This window comes from Cheilinus undulatus, linkage group 20 (assembly GCF_018320785.1).
Source record: "Cheilinus undulatus linkage group 20, ASM1832078v1, whole genome shotgun sequence".
Classification (NCBI taxonomy): Eukaryota; Metazoa; Chordata; class Actinopteri; order Labriformes; family Labridae; genus Cheilinus; species Cheilinus undulatus.
In genome coordinates, this window is record NC_054884.1 from 26,744,015 (window position 1) to 26,761,425 (window position 17,411).

At 40.2% G+C, this 17,411-nt stretch overlaps 1 protein-coding gene across 3 annotated transcripts in view; it reads left to right on the forward strand.

Annotated features, from left to right (window-relative positions):
* pald1a (phosphatase domain containing paladin 1a) overlaps nucleotides 1-17,411 on the forward strand; it is a 107,389-nt gene that overhangs the window by 66,339 nt on the left and 23,639 nt on the right. For all 3 annotated transcript variants that reach the window (XM_041815649.1, XM_041815648.1, XM_041815647.1), the window contains exon 19: nucleotides 16,425-16,580. In XM_041815649.1, coding sequence (XP_041671583.1) covers nucleotides 16,425-16,580 — 156 coding nt within the window. The remainder of the gene's footprint in view (nucleotides 1-16,424; nucleotides 16,581-17,411) is intronic.

A 17,411-nucleotide genomic window follows, 5' to 3' on the forward strand; every position in this document is an offset into this window, starting at 1 on the left:
CACTCTAGACAGGTCAGGGTTTGGTTTAGGATTTGGGTGGGAGGTGTTCTTGCGAAATGGGATGAATGGCTGCTTGTGTTAACCTGGGTGGGAAGGGCCAATATGGATCAGCCTTTTTACCTCAGCAACCCCATCAGCTGGTAATTGGCACCATATGTCATGCGGTTTGAATTCTCTGTAATGAGCACGTCTCAGTTCAGCCCATGAGCTCACAGAAAAGGTCAAGCATGAACACTTGTGTGCCACCGTTCAGGGGTTAAACTCAGACGCTCCCTTCTGTATCCCCTGTAACTTTTCTTTTAAGATGCAGTTGGTATGATTCTTTTTAAACTTGCAGTATTTGAACTGACACAAGAGGAAGTTACTAGACACAAATTTCCAGCCAACAGATTACATAGATTTAGAACAGAAAGACTGGCATACATGGCACTGGCTCATTTGGTAGAAGAATGAATAAACAAAGGATTGCAATCAGGTGAGGTGTATTTAACACAATTCAATTCACCATTTAGTTAAAGGTGCAGTGTGTAATATTTAGCCTAGTAGCATTTAGCTGAACAAACTTGGTAACATAAAGCAAAACATTTCTAAGACGGTCTATCTAAATAAGTGTTTAGTCATCTAAATTCAAAAATAGCTATTTTGAAAAAAAAAAAAAAAAAACATCAACAACTCAGAATAAACCTTTAATTCATACATACGGAGGGTCCCCGCCATGGATGCCGCCATCTTGGATTTTTACATGTTTCCATGGTAACATAGAGGAAAAAGGAAAATAAATAAATACAGTTATTGTACTGTATTGTATTCACATTACAGATACACATTAAATTCAACTGGTTGCCACAGTTTCCAGCAGAGAAATGCAATCTAGAACCCACATCTAGATGTTGATATTCAGTTTTACACACTGCACCTTTAATAAGATGGACAGGTATATCAGAGGATTTATACTGTATTTTCAGAGAAGCTGTTTTAGAAACAAACAAAACTTTGATAGGTGTGCATAGGTCAATATGCATGGATTTTATATGCCAAGTTCCTCAGGTAGTAATGCTAGGCCCACAATATTTGATATATTTTTTTAAGATACATACAGGATATCGTGAAATTAAACCTTTACTTCAGCTCAGAGTTGCCACTAGACTTTTTTGTTTCCAGCCAAAATGACCAGCATACCTCGAGAATTTCAGCCATTTAGAATGACTACAGGACATATACTTTAGATAGCCGTGAGGCCAATAACCTGCAATAATAAAACATAAAAAAGCAGAAACACTGTGACGGCTTTATGTCTGCGCTAACACAGGACTCAGGAAACTTGCTTTATCTGGACCTGATCCAACTCCAACACAGTAGAAACTGCACCTGAGTTCTTTTTAGCTTGTGATTACAGCCAGCTTGTTTATGAATATATGACCAGACCTTAGAAATTATTGCAAAAAGATGTTCATTTATTTGCCTTTGTGTAAGTTGTTTAAATAAACATAATGAAAGTGCATGTGCAGTCAATTGCACAATATACACCTATGTTAAACACTTCATAACAACAGCACTTCACTTCCAACCAAAAAACTAACCAGTGCTCCATTAACTAGAAACCACATTAAAACTCTACATTAAAACTGAAAAATGTGTCTGACCATCAGTCCTTTAAGTCCTCATATACTGATGATCTCAACTGTAACCTCTGCCAACACTGTAAAGTCCAACCATTGTGGTTTCTTTTGAGTAGTCACAAAGAAAGACGAAATAGTCCACCGTGGATAGTTCAGTGCTGTCCTCTCATCTCATCAGTGACTCTTCCCTGCAGCTGAAGTAAGGGTTGCTGCTGATGCTACTATAGGCTAGATAAGATAAAAGCTATCACCTTGTTCCTAGCTATAGAGAAGTGAGATGGTGCTCTTGCCACCAGCCCAAACGACCTATGCCAGGACATGATTCTGTGATGAATTCAATTACACTTCATTTGAGAATTTGTAATAGGTTTACTGACTCACTGGAGTCCACTACAACTCTTTGCTTGGCCCAGGCCATCCTTGCCCTGGCGACTGCATTTGTGTTTATCTTGCTCAGCTGTCTGCAGTTCCCTGTGTTTCAGCTTGCTTATTACCTGTATTGATGAACACAAAATCCTTCCATACTGCTCATTTCCCCTGCATAGTTTTCACTTTCTCTAAAGTCCATTAGATATTGGCTTTATTTGACCTCATACATGTACAGACAAATAATCAGTTCAGTCAGGAACACTTTGTCAAGAAACAGCCACAATTTCCGGTTATAAATGTTTCTCTTTATTAGCAGTTATTAATTTTGCTCTTATTGCTGTTATTTATATTTGGTGGTTTGGCTGTTCTGGCATCCCCCCGCCCTTCCACAAGCCTCTGTGGAAAGCATCAAGCTGGACCAGCAAACGTTCCTGCACTTCCTGTGCCTATAAGGAAAGCCTGAGGCAGGGAGAAAAGCAGCGAAAAACCAAGAGCAGAGTAGACATTAATGACAACAGAATGGCATTGATTAAGTCAGATATAGCGTAGAGGAGGAGCCAGGGTGGAGGAGGTTGCAAGAAGCTGCTAATAGAGGGAACAGCAAAGCTTAGCCAGGCTAGGGCTATTCAAATATGGCAGTGTGATTAGCCACTTGTGTGCTTAGAGTGAATCAGCTGGCCATCAACTGATGAAGGCTTGCATGATCTCAAATATATGGCAGTGCTCGGCTCCTTGGCCTGCCTGAGCTAACTCTATACTCACAATTATTGGAGGGGGATAAAAACAGCAAGAATCAGGTGTGTCCAGCCTTACTGATACTCTTTTGATAACAAGATCGACTTAAAACAAATTTCATTTGCATTTTATACTGTAAACAAGCTGTCACTCCAAAGTAACCCCTTAATAAATAACCACTGACCTTGAAGCCCTAAAACCCAGAAGAAAATTCAAACTGATTCTTAGTTTAAACAGTTAAAAGTAACAGGACTTGCAAATTGTGCTGTGAAATGCCTTTTTTAATACAGCTTAAAATTAAATAGTTTAAATGGGCTGTTATGTAACCACAGAAAAAAATAATGGCCATGGCTTGTGCATTCATGTTTTCAGTTAGCAACAAGTTAGAACTCCTGCATGTTATTGTATTTGCAGAAAAATGAAACTATAGGTTATATTTATGCCTTTTAGACAGTGCTCTCTCTTCTTCACTCATGGCATTTTGATTTAGAAAAACATGACTGAAGATCTTGAGTTTTATAAAGCTTTGGTTCTTTTTCATTATTAATGATTAAAGTCCTGAAGGGAACAGAAAGCTCCAGCAACACATGTAGCCCAGAGAGCTGCTGGTCTAAGTAAGTTCTCTGAAGTTTTGCTGTGGCTTTCTGTTCCCTTTAGGACTTTATTCATCCTCCTTAGCAGTTGGCAAGGCTGTGCCAGAAATGTCTACTTGAGCTCTGTTATTGAATATTAAAATAACTAAGACTTTGTTGTATTAAAAAAAAATGATGACGTTCATTTGTAGAGAATGGCAGTGTGTTTGGGGCGATACAAAGCATAAATCACAGATCAGACATGTCAGAATGGACCATCCAGATCCTGTACTAAAATGAGTGTCATGAAGCCTGTTGTTCTTCATTTTTTTAGTTTGTAAAATATGAAATGCTGTAACACGTTTATTCTTTAACGCTTTTAACAAAAGTGGAGAATGAGGCTCCCCGTTGAGCAGAAAGCCTGTGGTTTTAGTAAATCAATAGCACTCACTGTGGGCTGACATGGCTGCCATTTGTACATCAAGGTCTCATTTTTGCCCTGCATGTGGGACCCTTTCATGCCGAATGCTGTGACTCTGGCTTACTCTGTTTACATGAGATAAAGGCGCGAGATGGGCAGTGTGTCTCGTAGGTGGGAAGTGTTTTTCTTTAATATACCTTCACCTGCAGGCTGCAGCCTGTGACGCTTGTCCGGGAATTTTTGTGGACTCTTGTTTGAACATTCATCTTTGAATCTAAAGGCAGAAACACCATCTGCCACAACTTACCTGGGTTTAAATCATGCACAAAGAGACATCATTTGAACTTATTTCATTGCTATAAGGTATATTCTTTTTGATTTTGATTTCTTAAATTGTGTCTTCTAAAAGAAAACAAGTTATATAGGAAGAGAGTGTAAAGCTTGAAGTCAAAGCAAGGGTTATTTTCTTTATCTGTCAATCTTTATGGCATATTAGCTGAAATGTCTCCTTCATGTGATCAGATGCCTTCTACAAAAAGGTTCTCAACAGCCACTTTTCATTGTTGATGTTTTTCTCAAATTGTTTATGTCTCACAGTGAACTGAATAAAGGTTTGCAGCTCACATGTGGTAAAAGATGCTTTGTGGCTGACTTGATTCCCTTTCCTGACATTAAACCTCATGCTGTTTGTAAAATTGCATTTCCAAACTATTATATGTTAGCAACAGCAAAACAACTCAAGCACAGCTGGCTTGTCTCTGTCCTAAGGTAACTGAATGTATTCCAGTGTACCCTTAGAGGTCAAATAAACAAGATTAATCTAATTAAATTTGTTAAAAGTATATTTTAGAATAAAAAAGACAGTGTAGTGTAGCATTGACATTAGCTAGCTTGGTTCTGTTACTGGTAAATTTTCAAATTGAGTGCCTTTTTTTCATTTTCATTTGGAAATATACATGCACAGAGTGACAAAATGCTTACAATACATATTTCCAGTTTTTCTTTTTTAAATTGAACTAAGGAGAAAAACCCTCCCACCCCTTCCCCAACAGAACAAAGGACACATAAATCCATGTAGAAGACTCGCCATAAAATAAAATGAAATAAAAATATTCAAGTGAGGATACACTGTATCTTGTTTTGACATATGTAAGTACATGTGGGTTTTACGTGTAAAGTGTGCCAAATAATTAAATTGATATTAAAAGAACAGTCATAACACAGAAGGCATACATGCAAAAGCAGTTTTATCATATGAGGTGGGATGCAAGGGAAAACAGGCTAACCAGTCGAAACCATAGTCTAATTTAAGAATAGACTAACACAAGACAATACAAGTGAGGACAAAAATAGTACACTGAATATTTAGGAAATGGTGCTGAAATTAAAGAAAAGGAAAAATGTAGATAAAGATGAGTTGCAGAGATAGACTAGAGTTAGTGGAGGGCAAATAACGGGAGGAGGGAGGAACCAACTAAATACTGTCAGGTAAGACACCCAGTCTTGAAAGATAGAGTGCTAAGTATCTTGAAGGATGAATCATGAAGATTCACCTCATACATCAAAACCAAGACAGATATAAAAGAAAATAAAGGAATGAAGTCACGATTGGCTTAGATTGGCTCTCTCGGTAACAACATGGATTTTCAGGTACTCAAGGTGAAAAACAATCAATATGGATTTAATTAAAATCAGTGTATTCATGGACAGTCATTTTCAGGCCACTCTAGAGATTTTCAATAGGGTTCAAGTCTGGCTGGGCCCCTCTAGGACATTCACAGTTGTCCCTAAGCCACCCCTGTGTTGTCTTGGCTGTGTGCTTAGGGTCATTATCATGTTGGAAGGTGAAGCTTTGACCCAGTCTGAGGCCCTGAGCACTGTGGAACAGGTTTTTATTGATGATATCTCTTTATTTTGCTCCATTGTGTTTTCCCTTAACCCAGACCAGTCTCCCAGTCCCTGCTGCTGAAAACACCCCCACAGCATGATGCTACCACCACCATGCTTCACTGTTGGACAGGTGATGAGCAGTGCCTGTTTTCCTCCAGACATAATGGTTAAACAGTTCAATCCTGGTTTCACTAGACCAGAGAATTTTGTTTCTCGTAGTCTGAGAGCCCTTCAGGTGTTTTTTGCAAACTCTGCCATCTGTCTTGCCACTCTGCCATAAAGCCCAGACTGTTGGAGGGCTGCAGTGATGATTGTCCTTCTGAAACTTTGGTATTTCTAAATCCACTGTAGGTGTGCATTGAAAAGGAGGAAAACATCTGAATACAAAGTACAAATGAAGAATTACTTTGAGTGATTGGGACTTGTATTTGCATGTTTAAAATAGGCCAAGAATGAATAAAATAGCATAAAATTCAAGTTTATCCTAAAAAGTCCTTGATGAGGACCTCTACTTCCAACACAAAGATCCAAAAAGCCCTGGGGCCCAGTCTTCATATTGAGCAAAATGTTGAGTTATGATGTTCTTCTAAGAGCTGATGAAGTCCTGTTGACTGTTTATATTTCCTCTAGCTCTTCCTCTATGCTTATAAATGTGTTGAAAATATTTGATATGGTTGTTTTGGACTAAATTGGAATGGTCTTAAAATGGCCTCTAAATGACTAAAACTGCCTCTGGGAGCATTTTTAACCACTGAGCATAAAAACTGAATTTATTGGCTGCCAGTTCAGCTCAGTTGGTAAGGCAGGCACCCATATGTTGGGGTTATAGTCCTCAATGTACTGTTTGCATGATTGGGTCCCAGTCTTGGCACATCTTTGGTGTATATCTTCCCCCACTCTCTTTCCTCATATTTCGGTCAGGAACACTCTTGTCATACAGAGAAGGCTCTGCTCGAAAGATGCTCCCTGGGTTTGTCAAGCAGCATGCTTTGATTTTCCTGGGATCACATAGCTAGAACCCTCCATATGGATAGATCCATGACAATACTATACTGTACTTTGACTATTACTATAAAATTAGTTAAAAGCAATTAATACATAGTAACACAAATCTCAATATCCGGGAGCAAGAAGGAGGCTGGGGTGGAGGAGGTTTAGCTTTGCCAGCAGCAGCAACAGCATGGTGCATCAGCATTAAAGCAAGTAGGGATTAATGAGAAGGATGTCATATTTAAATGGAGCATTGTGTCGACAGACAGAGCTGTGATTGGCTGTAGGAGCTGGGAGGTGATAATTGGGATCAGCTGGCCGTCAGCTAATCACAGCTGGGCGTATGACTACCGTGTCCTGCATGAACTAATGCTGAGCTTCATTTCCTGTCTCTCCTCAGCTGCCCTATCCAATAATGTCAAAAAGCAAAAAGACAAAATGTCTACTTCTGTGTCTTCTTGACAGCCACCTTATTTCTGGTAAATGGAAAAATCAAGCTTAAATTAACTCTTAAAGATCTGTTGCCACTTTTGTTAAATCCTTACGCAAAAGGTATAAGAATATTGGGAAGCAGAACGTGGAGTCTCAAGATAGCTGCTAAAAAATAGCCCAGGACATAACCTCTAAGTTAAGCTCAACTTGTTGCTTTTACATTCAGGTTTTGCATGGATAAACCAATAGGATATAACATGTTTATTTTTGGGCTTTAGAGTTCATGGAAGGAATGTTTTACGATATTTTTGGTCTGATCCTGACTGCCTGTTTTTCCCACTATTTTTAGTTGGAGATAAGCAAAGCTTATCACCTCCATCAAGGCTGTAGCTTCATATTCTACTGAAAGAAATGACAGCTGTATCAATATTATCCCCCCAAATGTGCTTCTATCACTTTAAATACCCACTCTGGTACTGGAGCATCTCTGTCAAAAACATGCCTCATTAAAGACACAAAGCCACAAACCATTTCTACTCATTTTATTGTGTAGGAGTGGGCTCATTTTTCTCTCAACAGGTGTTTTTGCAGTGATAACATACTTTCCTACAGCTTCAGTTTTAGTAATCCACCTCTCTGCCTTTCATATCAACCTCGGTCATAGTTCTGCTCAGCATAAGCATTCCTGCTTTCTCTTGATAACGGTATGTGGTCTGTGTTTGGCCTGCCTTCCTTGTTAGTCTGGTCTAAACGGAGCTGAGGAGGTTCATCATAACACCTTTGCAGCCGTATGAATTATTATTACCTTTGGCTGCAGACAAGTCCCTTTATATTTCTTTCTCTCTGAAACATTTTCTGTTTTTGTCCCTTAATGAATTGATGTTGTTACCAGGAGTTTCAATTTCCATCTTCACACCAATACAAGAGCCTGCACTGTAGGATTTCTAAACAGGCAAATCCAAAGCTCTTAAGGCTGCCATTTCTACATGAAATGGAAATACTCTACTCCCCTCCTTTACCACATCTTTCCCCAACATTGTTTTGCAAAGGAATTTCTGCTCAAGAGGCCGCTCAACCACACATATGGTCCAGTCTTATGCAGGCAGACAGATGGCAGCAACAGAATTGGGATCCTGCAGACTGTAGAGGTGTGAATTATGTAATCCTTTCAAACTGAGCTAAGTATTTTTGGGTGTTCGGAGCCAAGTATTCGGCTGATGCTTGTGCGTGAACAGCTGCTGCCAGCCTTTGGCACTGTGGATTTTCAGGCTAAGAGATGAAATGCTGGAAAGCCCCCTGGGGTAGCAGGGCACGCAGGGTGATCAGGTCCACCTGCTCTGCCGTCGTGGTCAATATTAACTTGAAGAGTTCAGAGAAAGTGGCGTGTGAGTGCTGTTTTGCTTCCTCTGTGAGCCAGGGAGAGTCGCTGGACAAAACACAGCTGATCCATTGTTTGAAGAGGTGTAGTTTCTCCTCTGCTTGGAAAACTGGGATCCAACTAAGGCTGTTTGGGAATGGACAGGAAACCCCACTCATTCCCCCTCTTTCTCTTGCGTCATTCAGCTCTGGAATGATCGTATTATGGTGTGCACATTTCAAATTACCTTGAGCACAAGCCCACCTACTTGGTAAACTTTCTGCTCAGCCCCCAGAATGTCCCTACTTGCCTTACATGCCTCAAACTGTGAGCAAAAAAAAAACACCAGCCAGTCCGCCGGCTCTCCGAAGGGCTCGTTAAGGATGCAGACGACATTCTGGTGCAAAAGTGCTGACACCTCATCGAGCTAGACTACCCCTCGTTGCCTCTTGTTACGTTCTCTTAACCCCTATTGACATTTTATCCAGTACAGCTTGCACCTTGCACTTCGCCTCAGAGACACAGCTGGATAGCAGAACCATTTACCCGATGCCTGGGAGCGTTCAAGGCTGCAATCAATTAGAGGAGGGAAGAAAATAAAGGCGAAAAAGAGAAAAGCAACTTCACACAGTGATGAAAGCCTGTCTGCATGTACCTTAATGCTGCTCACAGCCTGTAATTGAAGTGCACCTTAATTATCCACATTACATTGTAAGAAAGTTAATATGTAAAATTTTCCCTCTGAAATGCCTATTTAAATTAAAAAGGATTACTCTTGTGTTCAGTGTATATTTTTTATAGATTACTTGTTAAATATTTCCAGCAGTTTTTAAAACCTCATAAATTTTACACCTGCCAAGGGAGCCAACATGGCAAAGCCACCTCAACGGACAAAACTCTTGATGCTACATGAAAGACTGCCCCTATTCCAAAAATCTTGGGTCACAACTAATATGTTAATTGGCAACAGGTCAGTCACATGACTGGGTACAAAAGGGGCATTTTTGAGAGGCAGTGTCTCTCACTAGTAACGATTGACAGAGGTTCAACAATCTGTGAAAAAGGGAGAAAAGTTGTCAACAGAAAGAGCTTCTCACAAAAGACTTAGAAAATATTCACAGCCGCTTTCAACAGCCTTTCTCTCTCATTGTGTTAAATTCATCCATTAAATGAAAACGGTGATTTTATGGTTAGTGAATACATCTTATGGACTGCAGTTTTTAATTCAACATAATCCTCATTTCAAAATGAGAAGAAGACAACTTCAGTTATTGTTTGATGATAGGCCACTGGCAGTGGGATTTACATACTGTGTTGATGAAGTATGAAATATTCCTGAGTCTTATTAACTTAGCTTTGAAACATGATGAAGAACAATGACTGCCTTCATCAAAACTGATTGACATTGGTGTTTTGGGAGTCTCTTGGTTGATGGCTAACCATCTGATATCTTCCACGTGTCAAAACTTCTTTTGTTAGCTGGGTAAGTTCTGTTCAGTGTTTTATTTTTGTATTTTCTAAAAGAAAAGAATCAGATTTCTCACAGCTTGAAGTTTTCTTGACTCAAGAGCTTTATTTTTCCTCTGATCAGGTAACTGCAACCAAGGAACTTTAAAGCTCAGCTGAGCTGTTGAGGCTCTGCAACGAAAAGTTTGTTTTTGTGCGTGCAGCTGGGTTCATATGAGGTATTTTATCACATGCAATGCATTTTTTAAAAACTTTTTTATAGTAACGCTAATGCAGATGACTTAGTGAAGTCCTTCCCTGGATGTTACACAGCTTTGAGGCTTGTGTCCATAGACACAACTTTTGCCCTGGCAGCACCCTAAACTTCTGTTTTAGAGTGCTTTTCAATAGCATTAACATTTGCTAGGTTACAAAAGTCGACTTCCACTTCCCTTGGTAGTACCTGTAAGTACAATTTATACCATTTCACTTCCTCAGTTTTTCCCATGGTATATGGAATTATAATCACATGGTTAAAAATTACATAATAGAAGAAGCAGTCTAGACCAGGTACATGTTGATGTGCCTGTATATACGTACAGTGCTTAACAAATTTATTAGACCATCCTGACATTAACCAAAGTAAGGTTTATGCCACAGCTGCCCTAAATTCCCAGCATTGGTAGTTACCAAAATCATTTTTATGTTTCTGCAATGGTTAATACACCAATATGTAAAAGCTCTTTAACTGAAATGGTATTTTTAATGCTAAAATATCATTATTATTGTTATCCATGAATTTTCAAATTTACTGATTTACAAAAAACGGAAAAAATAGTAAAGCACATTATTATTTCTTGATTAATATGTCAAATTATAGTTATTTACTTGAATTCCTGAACAGAAAAAATAGTTTTAGTGGTTGAATGTTACGTGTGATTAATTTCTGACATCTCAGAGAAGCTCAGTGAGCCGGCTCAAATTTGGGTGAATTCAGTTTGAAATTCCTCATTCCTGTTCAAAAGGATAAAACGTGGAGAGCTCACTGAAAATGAAAGAGTCCGCATTAAAGCACCTCATGATGCTGGATGGTCTTTGTGACAAATATGACAGGTGGTCTAAAAAATGTGTTAAGCACTATATATATATATATATATATATATATATATATATCCTCTTACTGGGTCACATTATGAATAAACAGTGTTTTTTATGATTTCTATGCTGATGATACACAGTTGTACCTGCCCATAAAATCCACAGATCCTGGTATGCTGAGTTCAGTGAAGTGACCAGGAGGCATCTTAGCCAACAGCCTGTCCGAGATTCAGAACTGGATGTTGTGGTTTATTTTGTTTTGTTTTGTTTTGTTTTGTTTTTTGTTTTTTTGTTTTTTTGTTTTTTTGTTTTTTTTGTTTTTTTGCAGGTAGATTCTAATAAGAAAGAGATCCTTTTAATTGGACTGTATTTAATCACCCAAGAAATATTGACATCTGCTGGTTCCTTGTTGGACGATGTATGTATGTCACACAAAGAATCTACATGTCAGAGCTTCACAGTGTGTGTAGAGGACAATACCATCAAATAAATACAAACTTGATTGTTGGCTGAGGCATGCAGGCGCAAGGTGGTAACTTTTGTTGTGTACTGTAAAAGATTGGTCAAAGCTGTTGATGCGTGACTCACAGTATGTGTTTCGATTCTGCCTGCAATTTAGAGGACACACAGACTATCTGTTGTTGGAGCTGGTGGCCTGAGGCAGACTAGGTTAAACAATATTATGTTGGCGCTAAGCGGAAATAATCGCCATGTAGGAGGGGTGATGAAGAAGGATGTAGCAGAAACACACAGGAATGAGGGTGTTATATAAGCTGGAAACACGTTTGATCTTATTGATAGTTGATTCATCTCACATTGGCTCAAACACCATTTGTGTCTGCAGGATTTATTTGAACGTGATGAGACAAAAATAGAGCCGGTAATGGTGCGACAAATCAAGTCCCTTCTGTTTGTTTGCCTTATATTAATGACGTGTTGTTTGTGTGACTTCTGTGCTCATTTTCAATTTAGCTGCATTTCTATTTATTATTATTTAACATGGAATAAACATAGGAGCAGAATAATAACAGAAAAAATGGGAAGTTTACTTAAGAGCATAAGCCCTAAGAGAACGTACAGACATTTTATTCTCCAGTTTCCAGAGATAACTGACACATTTCAGGCATTTTCACAAGATCTTGTATCCTGATCTTTCATCATAATCCATGTTCCAAGGTCCAATCAGGGCACCCAGGTCCCCACCTTTGCCTGTGCCCAGCATGCAATTCACCTAACCCCTATGCTTGACCCTGTGGGTGGTGGACCCACAGGGTAGTGACCCCATGTTACCGCTTTGGCCTCAGCCTGGTTGGGCCCGTTGGAGAGAAGCTCCGGCACTAGATGATTGCAGTCCAGTGCCCGAGGTGACTCAAAAACTGCCACTTCACAAGGGTTGTTGAATCACTTTTAGTCCAACCCCTTTCCCCAGGAATAATTTGCCTTGGGAGACCCTACCAGGGGCCTGTGCCCCCTACAACATAGCTCCCAGATTCACGGCACACATAAGGTGGCCATTTTTGGAGGGTAGGCACAGCTCTCAATTTACGGGTCGATCTTAGTTCAGACACTCACCCATGGTCGTGAGCTCTGGGTAATGACTGACAGAATGAAATCGTATATTCAAGCAGTCAAAATGAGATTCCTCAGGACGGGGCAACATTAGAGATATGGTGAGGCCCTCAACAACAGCAATGTGGCTGGGTTCAGCTTTAGAGATAGGTTGAGAAGCTCAGAGAAATCGCCAATTAGAGCCTCAAAAGGAACCAGTTGAGATAGTTCAGGCAGCTGATCAGGATGCCTTTTGAGTTCCTCCCTGTGGAGGTCTTCCAGGTGTGTCCAGCTGGGAGGAGACCTCGGGGTAGACCCAGGACTCAGATTGATGATATGGGGATTATATTGTAGCGTTCCTGCATCCACATTCATCATCACACAGGTCCCACCATCCTGTGCACAGTCAATCACGAGTTCATTCCTCCACACCCACGAGTCATCCACCACCAATCCCCACTCACCCAGTTTTCCCCGCGCGGTCCAAACTCTTCCTCCGGGAAGTATATTAGCATGACGGCCTGAGGCTGCTCGGGTTGGCTGAAAGTGAGGAGGTCGCCGGCTACTTGCCATAGTTGCGCTGAAAAAAGTCCTTGTCTCCATTGTGTTACGCCGTGTTCGCCTTTGTTGTTGTGCTTGTGTCCTTCGGTCCTGGGTCCACGTCAGACCAAGAAGGATTATTATGTGTTTCCTTCCTGTGTGGAGTCATCGGAAGGAGCATCTCATCCTCTCTGGGCAGGAATCCTGAGGGTTTGCCAGAAGGGCAAACGAAGTCCGACTGACCGGACTGACTATTGACCGCGCGATGGAAGCATGAGTGCCAAGTGTTTGTGTATTTCTGGTGTGTGACGGTGAAAAGACATGCTGGTGTTTTGAACTGAACTGAACTGAACTGAGAGAGTTGAACTAACAGGCACACACGTACCCACGCACACATACATTGCTTGGTTTTATTTATTTTTTTGTGCCTTTTGTTTCTTGCGCCTGCATTGAATATAATTTGAAAAATCTGCCTTGGTTTGCTTGGTTATTTTGCATTTCTGAACTGTTTGCTGATGTTGCTCATTTATATTGCATTGCATTTTCCCTGCTGAGTGTGAATTATTGTTTTGTGCGGGTAAAAAGAAACTTTTGTTTATTTTTAAATTGTCAGACACGACTCTGACTGGCACCCGACTAAACCCATTACAATATATATCATCTGGCATGGGAATGCCACAGAATCCGCCAGGGAGAGATGGAAACTGTGGCTGGTGAGAGGGAAGCCTGGGCTGACTTGCTTAGCCTGTTGCCACAGCAACCTGGCCTCAGATAAGCAAAAATGGATGTATATATTTATTTATTTAATCACAATTATACTGGTTTTATGAAGCTTAGCATTAGTTCATACTGTGATCAACTGACAGTCGACTGATACCAGTTATCACCTCCCAGCGACCACAGCCAATCACACTTTTTTCTGTCAACACAGCGGTTCATTTAACTATGACTTCCTTCTCACTAATCTCTGTTTGCATTTATGCTGATGCACCACTCTGGTGCTGCTGCTGGTGGCAAAGTTTCACCACCTCCACCCCAGCCTCCTCCTTTATAGCATAAAGCTTGTTGCACCCTCATCTCAAGATTCATGCTACTATGGAATAATTGCTTTTGAACTCATTTTATTGTATTTTATGTTTGGGCAATTCTTGTGAATTTTACTTCTCAAGAACTATCTGAGGTATTTTCATCCACTTTGCTTCAAGGATGAACTGATAAGGTTTAAAAGGTCAGAGATCAGGGTTAGTGTGCCTCATGTTAATTTCCGTTCATCTCCTTGTGAATGGTTGTGATTGCTTGTGAATTCAGTATGTGAAAGTATTTTGGAGGATTTTCTTCAAACTTTGCACAAATGTCCACACTGACTCAAGGATAAACTGAATACAACCTGGAGATATAAGGTAAAAGTCAAAAGCCATCATCTTGTCTCACCAAAATGACTGTTGGTTTGGGGTTTTTTTATATACTGTGTTTTAATTTCTAACTTTTAATCAATATATAGCTTTTAATGCTCTTGATGTTGTTAGTTCCCTAACAGTGTAAAGCAGGGGTCACCAGATGGCAGACCCCGGTCCGGGTCCGGACCTAGACGCCATCTGATACGGACCTGGACCCGGACCTACAATCGCTAGAAAGACAAAGAGAGTAGACGAAAACATGAGTGAGCTTAGACAAGGAGTCTAGGGCCCTATGGTTTCTGTGTTAATAGAATCATGGAATTGGCCAATAAAAATGTAATCTACTATTTAACGTGGACTTTGCGAAAATTTGAATAAATTTGACTGAAATGCTGTGTTTTTATTTAAGAGGAACGTATATCTGAGGAATATGTTCCGGGGGGACACTAAAGCGGGGTGCAACTTGTGCCTCGCGTAACAACACTCACCCCGCCCCCTCCTAAACAATAACAGCATGTCAAAGCAGCTGCAGGGACTACCGGCAAACATTAGCTCAACACCGGCCAGTACAGGACAACATAAGGTTGAACCTTCAAGAAAACCCATCCATGCTATGAGTTATTTTACCTCACCACACCTGGACGAACTCGAAGTCGCGTTGTCTAAATGATGTTTCATTTGAGTATCAATTAGCTCAATAATTCCTCCTGTAGATACTGTAGTTCCCTTTGGTTGCTTAACGACGCTATACGTGTCTGCATTAACGCAGTCTAATATGAAGCAGACGGACGGACAGCGAGGATGGAGGGAGATGAGGAGAGAAAAGTTACAGTCAGGAGTAAAACACAATGCAGCATCAAACTGCATGCACTGTTACAGACTGTGAGAGTAAAGAAAAGTTTAGGAAACAGGTTTACTTTGAACCATTTAACTTTAATGTGACCTTCTTATTAAGTTACTATCACTCTGTTTGAGAGAACAGAAGAATTTTTTCATTTACATTATAAACATCAGTTAGGATGTGATTATACATGTGGATGTGTCTTAAAATGTTGGAAATATTTGGCTGTTACACTGGTTATAGTTATTTTTATATCAGGGTTATCAAAACTGTGGCTCATTGGCCAACTGTGGCCCTTTCACAATAAATTTAAGGTTGTTTCTATTTAACTGGTGAACATTTTATTCATTTACATAAGCAGGGCACTCTTTTTATGGTAAAATTAGTGGAAAGGTTAAAAAAAAGGAATTCCAAAATATTAAAACGGAATTTGGCAAAAAAATTAAACGGATTTCATAGAGCCCTAAAGGAGAGATTCACAGACGGAGAAACGGGTGAGCTGTAGACAAAGAAAATTTCCATATTTTATCAGTGCAACAAGTCCCTGAAATCACACCAAGATGCACATATCACACTAACTCAAGTTAGACATTATGACGTTCCGAACCTTTGGTTTAATATATTTTCTCTGACTGGACCTCTTTGAATTTTAATATATTACCCCTGGTGTAAAGCATTTTGAGCCCTTCTTTTGTGTAAAATAAAATTTTTATTAAAAGTACCAATAAAATATCTTTATGTCAAGTGTGCTGGATGCATAATGTCATTCATTCTTTGAAAGACCCGATTCCGTTTCTAACATTATGTAATCTTTCTTTCAGTTACTGCATGTACATGAATGCAGCTTCTTTTTTTCTCATTGTCCTCCTGGCCTTGTTTATCATCATGCCTGTTTTTCTGACAGAAGATGTTTTATTTTCAATTCAAATTCATTAGAGCTAACACATGTGTTGTCCTTTATAACTCAAGTCAATGCTTTCAGCCTTAGCAGTCCCTTTGCTTGAGCAAGGCTAAATGCCTTTGACATTGTACCACTACGAGGCACATGTGGTAAACACGGCAGGACAATGAGCCAACCCCAGAAGGAGAGAGAATGACCTTGCCTCTGATTCAGTACAAATCTTTCACTGTCACTGAAAATGTTTCATACGTTGTGCCTCTTTTCATAGATCAAAAGTGGCAAGACGGAGAAGGAGTGCCAGCAGCTGCTGTTGAGGAGCCTGCAGTACCTGGAGCGCTACATTTACCTCATCCTCTTTAACACATACCTGCATCTAGAGAAGAAAGACTCATGGCAGCGCTCCTTCACTCTATGGATGGAACAGGTAAAATATGTCTACCCTAATTCTGTCTTTTTCTCACTTTATTCTACCCTATCCTGATATTATTTCCATAACACAGTACTGTGCAGAACTTCTAGGCATGTTTGGACCAAAAACTGAGGCTGAAGTGCAGCGTAGGTGTGATGGGTAAGCTTCCTAAGGGCATCATCAGGTGGGAGGGAGAATTAATACAACCCTGGTCATGCTCTGAATGTTTTTGCATATCATTAGGGGTATGGAAAAACAATCAGTTGAAAAAATATCAAACTCCAACCTTTAGGACAGAGTAAGTGGTGGATGTGATGTGTAAGCATGGTCTTGGGTACTGTCCAAGTGGGTGAGAGGGTTGCAACAAGACCCTGGTCATGCCATGGAGGCCCAAAGGGCTCGAAAACCACTGGGCAAAAAGGATTGGATATACCCAGACTAAAGAAAAGCCAACAAGCTTGAGGTCCTCCCTGAGTCTGGAGGAAGACCAGAAAGACACTGAATCCGAGATTCTTGAAGTCCAGTGTTTACAGTTTCCACAGTCAGTGAAGGTTGGGGATGTCATGTCATCCTTTGGTCCACTGTGCTTTATCAAGTCCAGAGTCAACACTGTCAGCCGTCTACCAGGAGATTTTAGAGCACTTCATGCTTTCATCTGGTGAGAAGCTTTATGGAGATACTGATATCCTTTGCCAGCAGGACTGGCACCTGCCCACAGTGAAGCCAACACTACCAGAAACTGATTTGACAACCATGGTATTACTGTGCTTGATGCCCTGAACTCCATAGAAAATCTCTAGGGTTTTGTCAAGAGGAAGACGACTCAACAATGCAGATGAGCTGAAG